Source organism: Mobula hypostoma, chromosome 15, assembly GCF_963921235.1.
Source record: "Mobula hypostoma chromosome 15, sMobHyp1.1, whole genome shotgun sequence".
Taxonomy (NCBI): domain Eukaryota; kingdom Metazoa; phylum Chordata; class Chondrichthyes; order Myliobatiformes; family Myliobatidae; genus Mobula; species Mobula hypostoma.
Genome location: NC_086111.1, coordinates 15010166 through 15025442, shown reverse-complemented (window position 1 = coordinate 15025442; position 15277 = coordinate 15010166). Strand labels below are relative to the sequence as shown.

The 15277-nt window shown below is 42.1% G+C and overlaps 1 protein-coding gene across 3 annotated transcripts in view; it reads right to left on the bottom strand.

The window, feature by feature from the left end:
* Positions 1–15277, bottom strand: part of LOC134356709 (E3 ubiquitin-protein ligase RNF123) — a 435173-nt gene that overhangs the window by 34723 nt on the left and 385173 nt on the right. For all 3 annotated transcript variants that reach the window (XM_063067762.1, XM_063067763.1, XM_063067761.1), the window contains one exon: positions 2248–2342. In XM_063067762.1, coding sequence (XP_062923832.1) covers positions 2248–2342 — 95 coding nt within the window. The remainder of the gene's footprint in view (positions 1–2247; positions 2343–15277) is intronic.

The following is a 15277-nucleotide window of genomic DNA, read 5'->3' as shown; positions in this document are numbered from 1 at the left end:
GCATCCACTGTAGACCTATTATGATGATAGGCAAATTGCATTGAGTCCAGTCTTTGCTTAGACAGGAATTGATTCTGGCCATGACCGACCTCTCAAAGCACTTCACCACAGAAGATGTGAGTGCAATGGGAAGATATTTGTTGAGGCAGCTCACCCTGCTCTGCTTGGGCACTGGTATGATTGTAGCCCTTTTGAAGCAGGTGGGAACCAATGACTGCAACAATGAGAGAGTGACCGTGTCTTGAACACACCTGTCAGTTGATCCACATAGGTTTCCAGTGCTCTACCAGGTACACCATGAGGATTTCAGCTGTGGTAGTCCTAAAAGGGAATATTTGATGATTCCCATCAGAACTGCAGACAGAGTGGCCACTTATCGGTGCCATTCTGATTGTAGAAGGATTGATGAAGGAACAAGTTTCACGACCTTCTGCTTACCAGATACTCTAATTATGATAACTGGTCTGGAGAATTTCAGAGGTTCTTAGCACCTATCATCATTACGGTCCGAAGATAAGTTCGGGATAAAGGGATGTGGGTCAGGAAAGTGACACTAAGGTAAAAGATTAGCCATAATACAACCTATTGATTGCTTCTCAATGTCCTTCAGATGTGCATTTGACTCCTGAAACGTTACAACTAAAAAGATTCAAATTTAAGCGTTTCTGTTCAGAAGACAGGGATGAAACAGAGGTGCAGGAAATGGAGAAGTCATGCATCTGTGATACTAGCTCAGCGTTTTTTAAAATTCTGTTTTCTCTCTCTGGGAGTGGAGGACACACCCAGCCTGGCCTGCCAAGCCTGTCTTCCTACTCTGTATTTCGCAACTCCTCCATTCCTTTGTCTATGTTCTCGCCCTCAATCAGCAGGTTACATTTTGAGTTTTTGAATTTCTCCAGTCTGTGGTCAGGAATGTAGAAAGCACAGTAACAATGATCTCTGCCTTTGCTATGAAGCAGATTTTAAAAAAACAAAACAAACTTTAATCATAATAAATGATTTATAATAATAAATCATTCTTACATTCATAGTTAATACTTTGAATACTGTTCTGTAACTTTCCTTGAAACCAATGTGGCCCCCTGGGGTGCTACTCTACTACTTCCTCACCCAACCCGGCCGTTTCCTGTCCAGTGGCAGAAATATCCTATCCTGTGGTCTTTCTGCACCGAGCCTTTGTAGTGGCTGCACCAAACTCGAGTGCGTCCATCAGTTTGTACTCCTGCAGCCTGGACTGGCAGCATTCCTCCAGGGCCATCTAAAGCAGATACAAGTTGAGTATCCCTTATCTGAAAACTGCCAAGATCTTTTTAAGCGCTGAAATAACATCAGAAATGGAAATTACCATAAGGCAAAGATTCCCACGCAATGCGCAGATCTCTGCGTACAACAGTCAATTCTGAGAAGTGACCTCACATATGTACTGAACAGTTAATGAAAAATAGAAAAACACTGCATAAAGTGAAATTCATTGAATTTATTGTGTATTAAAAGAGTGGATTCATCAGCATTGGAGTGAATATATATGGTACACTGATCATGAAACAACGAAGGATCTATCACAACAAACTGAAAATTGAAGGTAATTGTGAATATTCACCAGGCTAGTTGCAGAAATTTAAGAAAGGGCATGGCATTAAATTTTTAAAGATTAAAAAAACATTAAAGATAAAGCATCTGCTAATCACGAAGTAACAGAGAAATACATTGATAAGCTTGCTGATGAAAATCTAACACCAGAACAAGCCTACAATGCTGATGGTTTTTATACCTTACATAAAACCTAAAAAAAAGTAAAATACAAATACAGTGTGCTGTAACCTTTAGTCAAAACACAGCATTGTAGGTGGAGACTGAAAGCCTGCTGTTGTTTGTTGTTGTTCAACAGCTGATTCAGGTGTTCTCCTGATGTTGCAGTGCGACTTTTGTTACCCTGCACACATTAACTTTCATTATATTAATGGTATGCAATTTTTACTAAATACAAATGAGTGATGAACAAGTGTAAGACAAAGACTACTTACTGGTAGCAGATAAATTCAGAATTGGAAATGATGGCAATCTCAAGCTATCTCATTACATATTCAAACATCTGGAAAAAAACATGAAATCCGGAACACTTCCGGCCCCAAGAAAGGGTACTCAACCTGTATAATGAAAAGGCCCACACTCCCGATGCCAAAACAATAAAACAGTAGCTGATAAAGAAGGGCAATGTTGTGGTGTGCTGCTGTCTGTGGTACTCACCAGCGCAGTGGCGGCAGCCTGCTTGGACTCACGCGTCAGATGAGAGAGTAAATTTTCAACCTTCATTTGCTCTTCCAGGCTGATATAATCAGGGTCTTTACAGGAAGAATCAGAGGGACATAGTCACACAAATAACCAAAATCAATTTATTTTAAATCAGCATAATTTTAATGTGATTGGAGGAAAGTACAGGCGGGATGTCAGAGGTCAGTTTTTATGCAGATCTCTGAATAATCTATGAAACCATGAACATTACCTTACGGTTTCTGCTTTTTGCACTACTAATTATTAATATATATACTTATTGTAATTTATGGTATATCTCATGTATTGCACTGTACTGCTGTCACATGACAAACATCATGACATATGTCAGTAATAGTAAATATATTTCTGATTCAAGCACAGGAAGCAATGGTATGATCAGTACTCTCTCTGAGTCTGGCATCCTACACCTCAGAGCTGAAAGGCTAACCCCTGGAGATGACTTCACCTTCAGCAAAGAGAAACTGTTCATCCCAGGATATAAATGCAGGTCTCCTTGCACTAATGGAACCTTAAGCTCACACAGATATATAAAAAAAAACACTCATTGCTGTTCTAACTTTGCTATCATATTTCATAGAAGAGAATCAGAGTAACTTTAACAGCAATGATGTTCCCAAGAAGGAATTTCAGCATGACATAAACATACAGGCACCTTGACTGAAAATAGCTAAGTGTACATTGGTATTATGGGATGGTATAGCAATAACCACCCTCAAAGCCAGTTTCACCACTTCCTGACGATCACTCCATCACCCAACACACAATTGAATACCTCTGTCAAGTGGGGATGGGGGTGCAAATAATAAAGTTGATGTTGCTCTAAACTTAGCAAAGAGAATAGAACTAGTATGCACCATGCTCCATATGGTGTCAATTTATTGATTCCCCTTTTTCTGCTTAAAATCTCAAGTATTTCTCACTGATTTGTCAAAAATTTTGGTTTGTAAATCCATGTTGACTTTGCAAAATGCTGTTAGTATTTTCTAAGCACTCTTTACCACTTCATTAATAACCGATCTCGTATTTTCCCTGCTACTTAGTGTGGTTGTCTGCCTACTTCACTTTGCTCTCAAATTTTGACATTTCATCTTTTTCTAACACAATTGCTTCTTTCAGAATATCCATTGTTTCTTTCCTCTACTCATTTCATTATTCATTCTCCTTCTTGCTCTTTTGTCCCTATTCCATAAGATACAGGATTGGGCCATTTGACCCATTGAGCCTGCTCTGCCATTCTATCACGGCAGATTTATTACTCCTCTTAACCCCATTCTCCTGCCTTCTCCCATAACCTTTGACACCCTTACTAATCTAGAACCTGTCAACCTCTCCTTTAAACCCTTTGCTTCTCTTCCTACTTATCTCTCATTTTGCATGCTATGTATAAGTGCTTAGAGTGGCCATAGACCACAGCTGGAGTACTATGTACATTTCTGGGCTCTATGCCATAGGAGAGACATTGCAGAAACAGAGAACCATCAGACTTAGAAAATCAAAAAAACTACAGACGTTAGATATATAAAATACGAACAGAAAATGCTAGCAATCTTCAGGTAGCATCTGTACAGTGAGAAACGCTGTGCAGCCATTGATCTAAAATGCTAACTCTGTTTCTCTCTCTATAGATCTGTGACTATACCAGCATTTACTGTTCACTGGAACATTCCCTGGTGTAAAGAATTACAAATGAGAAAACACTTGAAAAATTGGAACCACTTTTATGAGGAAATTAGGTACCACGGATTGAAAGTGACTTGGAACCAAGATGATAAACTGATGAATTCTAGTAAGGACAGAGCAATACAGAAGGAGAGATTGAAAAAGAGACCAGGATGAATGAGAAGGAATGGAGATAAAAGCATATCAGATGAGCTGGGCCCATGGTATTTGGTACAGCTCACATGGAAAATGGTTGGGCTGTCAAGCCAGATTTGTGCCAATGTTTCCCTGTCATTCTAATAAACCACACAGTCAGAATCAGAATCAGGTTTATTATCACCGGCATGTGTCGTGAAATTTGTTAACTTAGCAGCAGCAGTTCAATGCAATACACGTGAATATAGAAATAAATAAATAAATAAATTACAGTAAGTATTTACAGGTGTCCCCCGCTTTACGAAAGTTCGCTTTACGCCACTTCGCTTTTACAAAAGATCTACATTAGTACCTGTTTTCGCTAACCAAAAGAAATCCAAAGAGGATTTTCGCTTTTATGAAAAAAGGTGCCCGCTTTAAACTTGTGTTTACCCTGAGGAAGGCTACCATGACTTTGAAGCCTTGCGCGGGCAGGTGTGTGCGCATGCGTGTATGTGCCGATTTTTTTTCTACAAATCGTTTTTTTGGCTAAATCCTCCCGATTCTTGTAAGTGAAACTACACTGTACATACATTATTTCTACTTTATATAGAAAAAAGGCGCCTGCTTTAAACTTGTATTTACCCCAAAAAAGACTACCATGACCGTGAAGCCTTGCGCGGGCAGGTGTGTGCCTTTTTTTTAGGTTTTATGTGCTATTTGGTATGATTTGGTAGGTTATCTTTTGGGTCTGGAACGCTCAAATATTTTTCCCATATAAATTAATGGCAACTGCTTCTTCACTTTACGCCATTTCGGCTTACGAAAGGTTTCATAGGAACGCTCTTTCGGATAGCGGGGGAAACCTATACCTGTATATTGAATAGATTAAAATAGTGCAAAAGCAGAAATAATATATATTTTTTAAAAAAGAGGTAGTGTTCATGGGTTCAAATCACAAACAAGAGAACATCTGCAGATACTGGAAATCCAGACAACACACACAAAATGTTTGCAGAGCTCAGCAGGCCAGGCAGCATCTATGGAAAAGAGTACAGTCAACGTTTTGGGGTGAGACTGGCGAAAATAAAAGTTGAGGAGTCAGAGTTAGAAGGTGGGGGGAGGGGAGGGTGATATACAAGGTGATAGGTGAAAATGGGATGGGAGGGGCGAGGGGAAAACCCATCTGCCTTTCCCTCTCTCACCTTACCTCTTTGCCTGCCCATCACCTCCCTCAGGTGCTCCTCCCCCTTTTCTTTCTTCCATGGCCTTCTGTTGGATTTCCCCTTACCTAAACTATCTCCCCATCTCTTGCACCAATCAACTTCCCAGCTCTTTACTTCACTCCTCTCTCCCCACCCCAGTTTCACCTGGTAACAATGAGCAGAGGGCATGTCCTGGCTGATGGGGGTCCTTAATAATGGACATTACCTTTCTGAGGCACTGTTCTTTGAAGATATCTTGGGTACTACAAAGGTTAGTACCCAAGATGGAGCTGACTAATTTTACAACTTTCAGTAGCTTCTTTCGATCCTGCGCAGTAGCCCCTGCGCCACTCCCCCCCCCACACACACACACACAGAAGTATCCTGTCAGAAGGCTCTCCATGGTACATCTATAGAAGTTTTCAAGTGTCTCAGTTGACACACCAAATCTCTTCAAACTCCTAATGAATTATAGCCGCTGTCTTGTCTTCTTTATAATTACATTGTTATGTTAGGACCAGGGTTAGTTTCTCAGAGCTCTTGACACCCAGGAACTTAAAATTGCTTACTCTCTCCACTTCTGATCCCTCTATGAGGATTGGTTTGTGTTCCCTTGTCTTACCCTTCCTGAAGTCCACAATCAGCTCTTTTGTCTTACTGACATTTAATGCAAGGTTTCTACTGCAACACCACTCAACAAGCTGGTGTATCTTGCTCCTGTACACCCTCTCATCTCCACCTGAGATTCTACCAACAACGGTTGCATCATCAGCAAATTGATGGATGGTATTTGAGCTATCCTAGCCACACAGTCATGGGTATAGAGAGAGTAGAGCAGTGGGCTAAGCACACACCCCTGAGGTGCGCCAGTGTTGATTGTCAGTGGGGAGGAGATATTATCACCAATTCGTACAGATTGTGGTCTTCAGTCTAAACAATGATGAGCAGTGCGCAATTGAAACACAGAAGAGATTTCATGGTAACAAGTTTAACATGGGGAGAAACTCTCCTTTTAACTCCCACATCTGATGAATCAGTGCACCTTCATGCTGGATACCATTTGGAAGTTGTACTGAGCAAGGTGAGAGCACAGATGCAGTGAGTGAGGAGACTTCAGACTCGTTACTGAGTGGTGCTTAGTGGGATAACCATGGGTTAAGCAGGCCAAATCCTGAAGGAGAATTTTGTATACTTCTATCAAATCTACCCTCGTTCTCCTATGCTCCAGGGCATTAAGTCCTAACGTATTCAACTTTTTCATATAACTCAGGTCCTCAATTTGTGGCAACAGCCTTGTGAATTTTCTCTGTACTCTTTCAATCTTGATATCTTTTCTGTAGGTAGGTGACTAGAAAGGCACAAAATATTCCAAATTAGGCCTCACCAACGTTTTACAGTCAGAAACAGGTGAATTGATCATGGGGAACAAGGACATGGCAGACCAATTGAATAACTACTTTGGTTCTGTCTTCACTAAGGAGGACATAATTAATCTTCCGGAAATAGTAGGGGACAGAGGGTCTTGTGAGATGGAGGAACTGAGCAAAATACATGTTAGTAGGGAAGTGGTGTTAGGTAAATTGAAAGGATTAAAGGCAGATAAATCCCCAGGGCCAGATGGGCTGCATCCCAGAGTGCTTAAGGAAGTAGCCCAAGAAATAGTGGATGCATTAGTGATAATTTTTCAAAACTCTTTAGATTCTGGATTAGTTCCTGAGGATTGGAGGGTGGATAATGTAACCCCACTTTTTAAAAAAGGAGGGAGAGAGAAACCGGGGAATTATAGGCCAGTTAGCCTGACATCGGTGGTGGGGAAAATGCTAGAGTCAGTTATCAAAGAGGTGAGAACAGCACATTTGGAAAGCCGTGAAATCACCGGACAAAGTCAGCATGGATTTGTGAAAGGAAAATCATGTCTGACGAATCTCATAGAATTTTTTGAGGATGTAACTTGTAGAGTGGGTAGGGGAGAACCAGTGGATGTGGTATATTTGGATTTTCAAAAGGCTTTTGACAAGGTCCCACACAGGAGATTATTGTGCAAACTTAAAGCACACGGTATTGGGGGTATGGTATTGATGTGGATAGAGAATTGGTTGGCAGACAGGAAGCAAAGAGTGAGAATAAATGGGACCTTTTCAGAATGGCAGGCAGTGACGAGTGAGGTACCGCAAGGCTCAGTGCTGGGACCCCAGTTGTCTACAATATATATTAATGACTTAGATGAGGGAATTAAATGCAGCATCTCCAAGTTTGCGGATGACACGAAGCTGGGCGGCAGTGTTAGCGAGGAGGATGCTAAGAGGATGCAGGGTGACTTGGATAAGTTAGGTGAGTGGGCAAATTCATGGCAGATGCAATTTAATGTGGATAAATGTGAGGTTATCCACTTTGGTAGCAAGAACAGGAAAACAGATTATTATCTGAATAGTGGCCGATTAGGAAAAGGTGAGGTGCAACGAGACCTGGGTGTCATTGTACACCAGTCATTGAAAGTGGGCATGCAGGTACAGCAGGCGGTGAAAAAGGCGAATGGTATGGTGGCATTTATAGCGAGAGGATTCGAGTACAGGAGCAGGGAGGTTCTACTGCAGTTGTACGAGGCCTTGGTGAGACCACACCTGGAGTATTGTGTGCAGTTTTGGTCCCTTAATCTGAGGAAAGACATTCTTGCCATAGAGGGAGTACAAAGAAGGTTCACCAGATTGATTCCTGGGATGGCAGGACTTTCATATGAAGAAAGACTGGATCGACTAGGCTTAAACTCGCAGGAATTTAGAAGATTAAGGGGGGATCTTATTGAAACATATAGAATTCCAAAGGGATTGGACAGGCTAGATGCAGGGAGATTGTTCCCGATGTTGGGGAAGTCCAGAACGAGGGGTCACAGTTTAAGGATAAAGGGGAAGCCTTTTAGGACCGAGATGAGGAAAAACTTCTTCACACAGAGAGTGGTGAATCTGTGGAATTCTCTGCCACAGGAAACAGTTGAGGCCAGTTCATTGGCTATATTTAAGAGGGAGTTAGATATGGCCCTTGTGGCTAAAGGGATCGGGGGTATGGAGGGAAGGCTGGTGCAGGGTTCTGAGTTGGATGATCAGCCATGATCATACTAAATGGCGGTGCAGGCTCAAAGGGCCGAATGGCCTACTCCTGCACCTATTTTCTATGTTTCTATGTTTATACAACTTCACAATAACGTCCCAACTCCTGTACTCAGTATTTTGATTTATGAGGGCCAATCTGGCAAGTTCTCTTTACGAGCCTGTCTACCTGTGACACCACTTTCAAGGAATTATGGATCTGTATTCCCAGATCCCCTTGTTCTACGCAGTCCTCAGTGTACTACCATTCACTGAAACCCCCACCATCATAGAAGCCAATTTTCAACCTGTCCAGTTCACTCCAGGTGCAATAAAGGAACAGCTGGATGCAGCAAAGACCATGAGACCAGACAACATGCCAGCTGTACTACAGAACACTGTAAACATTGAAATTGAAACTACTTCCACTGGCAACTTGTTCCACACTCTCACCATCGTGCATCCAGGTGTGCCTTCAGCCAAGGCGTTCCAGTACAGTTACATCATGAGCATCTACTCAACAATATATCAGAATTTGGGTATGCTTTGTCTACAAAATTTAATTTTGTAGGAAAAATTAAATCTGACACATTACCACCCAACCTGTATGTTTTTGAACACTGAAACAAATTCATACAAACTTGATACTAAATTCTTATAGGCTTGAACAGGCTAAGTGCAGGGAAGATGTTATCCTTGGCTGAGGAGTCTGGAGCTAACTTGGGTAGGCTACGTTTCTCACGCCAAAAATAATGGTTATCGGGTGGTAGAGGCAAATACAATAAGCGTTTAAAACAAATTTGGACATATACTATACTTGGATATGAAAGCTAAGGAGGGATACAAGCCTAATGCAGGAAAATGGGATCAGCATAGACTGGTAAAACCATTGGCACAACACAGACAAAGGTCCATTCCTGAGCAGATTGATTCTATGATTCTATAGCTTTTCTCTCATATAGCTGGATAAGAGTGATCTTATTCTCAGGTTTACAGTGTAATCTGTCTGGTTTAACCACAGAATGACCTGCAATGGCATATCTTCACACATAACTGACTCTGGTGTCCCCGGAAATCTATTCTCAGGCCTGTCCTATTACTTTTCCAGATATGATTGCTCTGGAACATCAGTTAGCATCTCGAATTGGACACTCTTCTTGCTGACATTAACTCCAGATGAACAGGAATTTTCTCCAACCACACTTTCCATTCCCTAACCGTTGGCTCCATCGCTGTCAACAGCCTGATGTGGAATTAGATTGTCTGTGACCCTGGTACCATAGCTGAGCCTCCAGCCACAGATCCATTTCATTCCTCAGAATGCCTTCTGTCCTCCTCTGTACCATCTCTCTACCCTGACCTTGCCTCAGCTTATCACTGCTGAAATGTTATCCATGCCTTTACTTCCTCTCCTCCATTTCTGTACTCTCCTGGCTAGCCTCCCATCTTCCAAATTAGACAAACTGCTCTCCAAACTTTAACTGGCATAATGTCTTATTCATCTTTGCTTTCTGACACACACTGGCTCTATTTTAAAATCATCATCCTTATTTTCAAATACCTCTATGGCCCAATGAGTACATTAAGCAGCCAATGTCTGACAAACTGTGGAGCCCTGATTAATCCTCTAGCATAGTCTTCTAGGCTTTTATTCCCAAGTGCTGGATTCCCAACATGCTCCTCCTGCCTCATTTCTCCTGTTTTAAGATCCCACGCAAAACCTAACTCTTTCACCAAGCTTATGTTCAGCTTTCCTAATAGATCCCTGTGGCTTGGCATCAATATTTGATTGGTAATACCCTTGATAAATACTTGCATTTCTGCTGCCTCCTAGATGTCACGTAAACGCAAACTTCAGTTGCAGTTTATATTGTTCAGCTTTTGCCTCCTATCTTACCCCGATAAATCTTTAAACAGATGAAAAAAGTTTACTGAACTTGAGTGTTTCTTTTTATATGTAGCATTCTGACTCCTCCTTGCCCAATCCTGCTGAGCTCCAAGGTGGCTGTGAATCAGAGTGTCATGTGCAACATACAGCAATTCCTCCCGGAGCAAAAAATGCTGGGCACGGTTCTAATCTCAAACAAGAGAAAATTTGCAGATGCTGGAAATCCGAGCAACACACACAAAATGCTGGAGGAACTCAGCACGCCAGGCAGCGTCTATGGAAAAGAGCACTGGTGATGTTTCAAGCCAAAACCCTTCGGCAGGACTGGACTGTTCTAGGGGCACAGTTCTAGGAGCATTTCCCAACAAAATTTGGAAATTAGTCAGCAGATACTGGCACATCCTATACCCCTGCATTTTCCTCACAACAAACTTAGAACACAGAACATTATAGCACAGTACAAGCATTTCAGCCCATGATGTTATACCAACCTTTCAGGATCAATCTAACCCTTCTCTCCTACATAACCCTCCATTATTCTATCATCCATGTGCCTGTCTAAAAGTTTATTAAATGCCCCTAATGCATCTGCCTCTACTACCCCCTCGGCAGAACAGTTCACACATTCACCACTCTGTGTAAAAAAAACTTACCTCTGACATCCCCCCAAATACTTTCCTCCAATCACCTTAAAATTATACTCCATTTAATCACTTCCACCCTGGGGAAAGGTCTCTGAATATTTATTTAATCTACAATATGCCTCTTATCATCTTGTCAGCTCTTACTCTCCTTCGCTCCAAAGAGAAAAGCCCTGGCTCACTCAGTCTGTTCCTGCCCATTGAACAACACACAGAGAAAAATGAATATCGAGTGGCGCCTAAGGAATTTCACAAGCTAGCAACAGCCAGTATGGACATTTCAAAGAAGCTGCACACCTTTCTTCTTGCTCAGATAATACATGCAACATTTTAAAAATAATTTCTCATCCTTTCAAGACTTCTATGTCACAAATACAGGACATTCCAAACCATTCAAGTGAATTTTATGATCATTACTGTGATATATGATAAAGCACCCAATTTGAACAGAGCTAGGTACCTCAAAGAGAACTGAGAAAATTATCATCACACATGTTTTAGGTATTCAATGAGGGGTATCAACCAGGATACATTTTGCTCTTCAATGGAATCCTTCACAGTTACCAAACTGGCCCAGCAACAGTGGCAGTACAGCACATCTGTAGATCCTGAAAGGGAGCGTGAATTTGGATAATGACTCCAAGTCTTAAGATTAACTCCACAAACTTCTAAATCAAACACAAGAACATTGCCCAATAAGACATGCCAGGCACAAACTTCAGGGTGCTGTATCAGCCAGAGTGGTTTTGAGTATCCCAACAGGCACTGGGAGGGGAAGGGGAGAAATAGGAGGGTAGGGGGGAGAGGGGGAGGGGGGCTAGGATGAAGGGGGTTAGGGGGAGGGGGAGAGGGATAGGGAGAGGGGGGAGAGGGATATGGTCAACACCTGGTCAGTATCAACATGAAGAAACAGATTATGATAACCTTGCACTGGCACTTTGTGGAAGAGACTGCAAAGGCAGGAACTGATGGTTGAAGTAACTGAGGAATGATGCTAGCAAGAATTCTAGGAATCCTACAAAAAGTAGTGGATTTTTTAATCCTACATAAAGGCCTTCCCACCACTGAACACATCTAGATGAAGCGCTGTCATGGGAAAGCAGCATCCATCAAGGACCCAAGCCACATTTTCTTCTCTCTGCCATCATCAGGAAGGAGGTACAGGAGCCTCAGGATCTACACCACCAGGTTCAGGAACAGTTATTACCCCTCAACCGTCAGGCTCTTGAATCAGTGGGATAACTTCACTTGCCCCATCACTGAAATGTTCCCACTACCTGCAAATTCACTTTCAAGGACTCTTCATCGCATGTTGTCAATTTTTTTTTATTATTATTACTGTGACGGGGTCCTGAATTACCCCTATAAACTGTGCTCGATTACCCCTATGAACTGTGCTTTTGAAAAGAGAGAGCGAGAGAGAGGTATTTAACACCGATATCTGGTTCTGAAAAGAGGGAGAGAGAGACGAAGAATAACTTTTGGGCTGTCACTTTAAGGCACGAGGAACTTTTGGATTTCTGCTGAGTTGGAGAGAGAAAGCACCGAGAAGTTCGTAAGTCGCTATGGTGACTGAGGGAGGTTGTTTATACTTTCTCCGAGGACATGGCTTGCTAGTGCATTCTTACACAGAGAAGGGAAGGAGGAGTTATTTGAGAGACAGTTGGTACTCAGTACGGTGAGATAAATAGGAGGTCAGATGATAGACTTCAGGCACATGTTTTTGGACACTGAATGAGCTTTGTTGTGCCCACAGAAAAAGTAGGGTTTTTTTTGGAGGATCGATCAGGTGGGTTGATCAGTAGCTCTTGCAGTGTGAAAAGGGAGTGACTGGTGGGGAGTTGTCCATGTGTCCACCCTTGCCTGGGTTGATGATTCCACCACAGAGAAATGGTCCCCTTTGTTCTGGTCACAGTCGGTGACTTTTAAAGGATTTCAGAGGACAACAAGAAGATCGATGGTGTCAGCTCAACTGAAGACTCAAATCTCTCCCCCTCTCTTTCTCTCTCTCTCTCCCTCCATCACTGCTCAACTCAAAACCACGAACTGAACTGAACTTCATTCATCATCGTAAGATTGTATCTACTTACCCCTAGACTTAAAGAAGCTTGGTTTTTCATATATTTCCACACTTACTGATTTACTTACTTATATATAATCATTGCTAACCTGTTTGATTTATCCACATTTATATTACTGTATTGCGTAGTTACTAATAAATATTATTAGTTAATAGCAATACTGGACTCCAAAGTGCTTTCCATCTCCGCTGGTTTGTTAACCCGTCATGGGGTACGTGACATTACTTAGTTTTTCTTTTATATTTGCACAATTTGTTGACTTTTGCACATTTGCCGTTTGTCCGTCCTGTTTGGTGCTTCCTTTCATTAATTCTGTTAAGTTTCTTGGATTTACTGCGTAAGCTCCGAAGAAAATGAATCTCAGGGTTTATGTTGTGACATATATGTACTTTTATAATAATAAATTTACCTCACTTTTAGGCAGTTAGCAAAAGACAAATTTATATGGATAAGAATAAAATTATAATTGTATGATTGGCTATAAAGATTTAAGCAATTCTGAAAGGTATATGAGAAAATGTTTAAAAATCTGCTTTATGCGATAACAGCGACTCCAGAGACCAACCTCTCAGGAAGACCCAGAGTTAAGGACTCAGAGAAGAACTTGAGAAGACTGAGCCCTTGGCTGGTTCATCAAGAGTGAGTTATATCTGAATACAGGGAATAAGTTTTGTAAAGAGTTGTGTCACTGAAGATGCTGCCTGGCCTGCTGCGTTCACCAGCAACTTTGATGTGTGTTGCTTGTGTAACTGAAGAGTTGAGTTTCAGGATTCTGAAACGAAAGAGTTAAAGAACTGAACACTAGTGACTCATTGTGTTGTTTAAACTAATCACAATTATTAAAGTAGTATTGATACTAGGCAAAGTGTGTTTTATCGTTGCTACGTTTACATGGCAACAATGCCATAGATGATCATTTGCTCCTACTTGGTCAGGACAGTGCAGACATATACGAGCAGTCAGGCCTGGGATGAATGACTACAGGACAACATTTGTCCTATAGACATCTGAGCAACGACAGACACTTCCCTTCTACCAGCCCACTGAAGAACAGCACTGTGTCTGCAGTTGGCTCCTTGAACCAGGACTGGGGTGCAGGAGGTGGTGCAGAGGTCCCAAAAGCTGAGGTGGCCATGGAGCCATGGAGGCAGTGGTAGTGGCTTGCAGGGGAGCCTGGATGAATCTTCACTGGATTAGGAAATGGAACCCTGAAGATGGCAGTGGCAGGAATGTGTACTGAATTCAGTACTCATGCTCTCTACTGAGCGAGAGCGTTTAAGAGAGGTTCACTACATTCTAGTCCAGTATCGGGTCAGGTTTAATGCAGTATTTCATAATCACAATGAATAAACATCCCTGTGTTGCCTTTTTGTTAATAGACAGAGCTGTTCTGAACTGTTGTAAAAAAAAAAGACTTGCATTTACATTGTGGTGCTGGTGGGGATGTGCAACGGGCTGGAGACTGCTGCAGTAAGAACAGAAGTCACAGGTTCCTTCATCAGCCAGCTCAGATCAACTGTAATTTCCTGTTTAAGTCTCCTGCCTGCTTTGATTAAGAGCTACTGTGCCCAACACTTGGCAATAGGTTTTCTGCCTGTCAAATGGCAGGGCCCATTCACTCATTACCAACACCAGGAACCAGGCCTGTAAAAACAGGAAACTTTTACTTGCAAGAATCAATAACTTCTTGTTAAAGAAAGCAGTCTAAACCGGGCTTGATCCTGAGGCAAAGGACCTTTCTGTTCTCACTACCTTCTATGTCAGAAAACCATCACACAGAGTCACAGTCACTGTTGTTCCTTTCCGTGCCTTGAGGTGCATCGGGTGGCCACCTTGCTGTTCCTGGAGCAGTTTTGACGCTCAACCCAGCACGGATGGAAAGCATGTAAGGAGCCGGCTGGATTCGAACCTGCCTTGAAGTCCGGGGCGAGAGTCACAGTCATACAGCACAGAAACAGGTCCTTCAGCTCAATAGGTCCATGTCCATCCATTCCAACCTACCTCCATTTGCTCATGTTTAGCCCATAACCTTCTAAACCTTTTCCTATTCATGTACCTACCTATCTAAATGTCTTTTAAAAGTTGTTATTGTACCTGCCTCAGCTGCTTCCTCTGGCAGTTCATTCCACATACATACCACCCTTAGTATAAAAAAGCTGTCCCTCAAGTTCCTATAAAATCTTTCAGCTCTCACCTTATAGTTGTTGATTCTTATCCTCGGGAAAAACACTGAGAGCATCCACCCTATCCAGGCACCTCATGATTCTTACGGACCTCTGTAAGATCACCT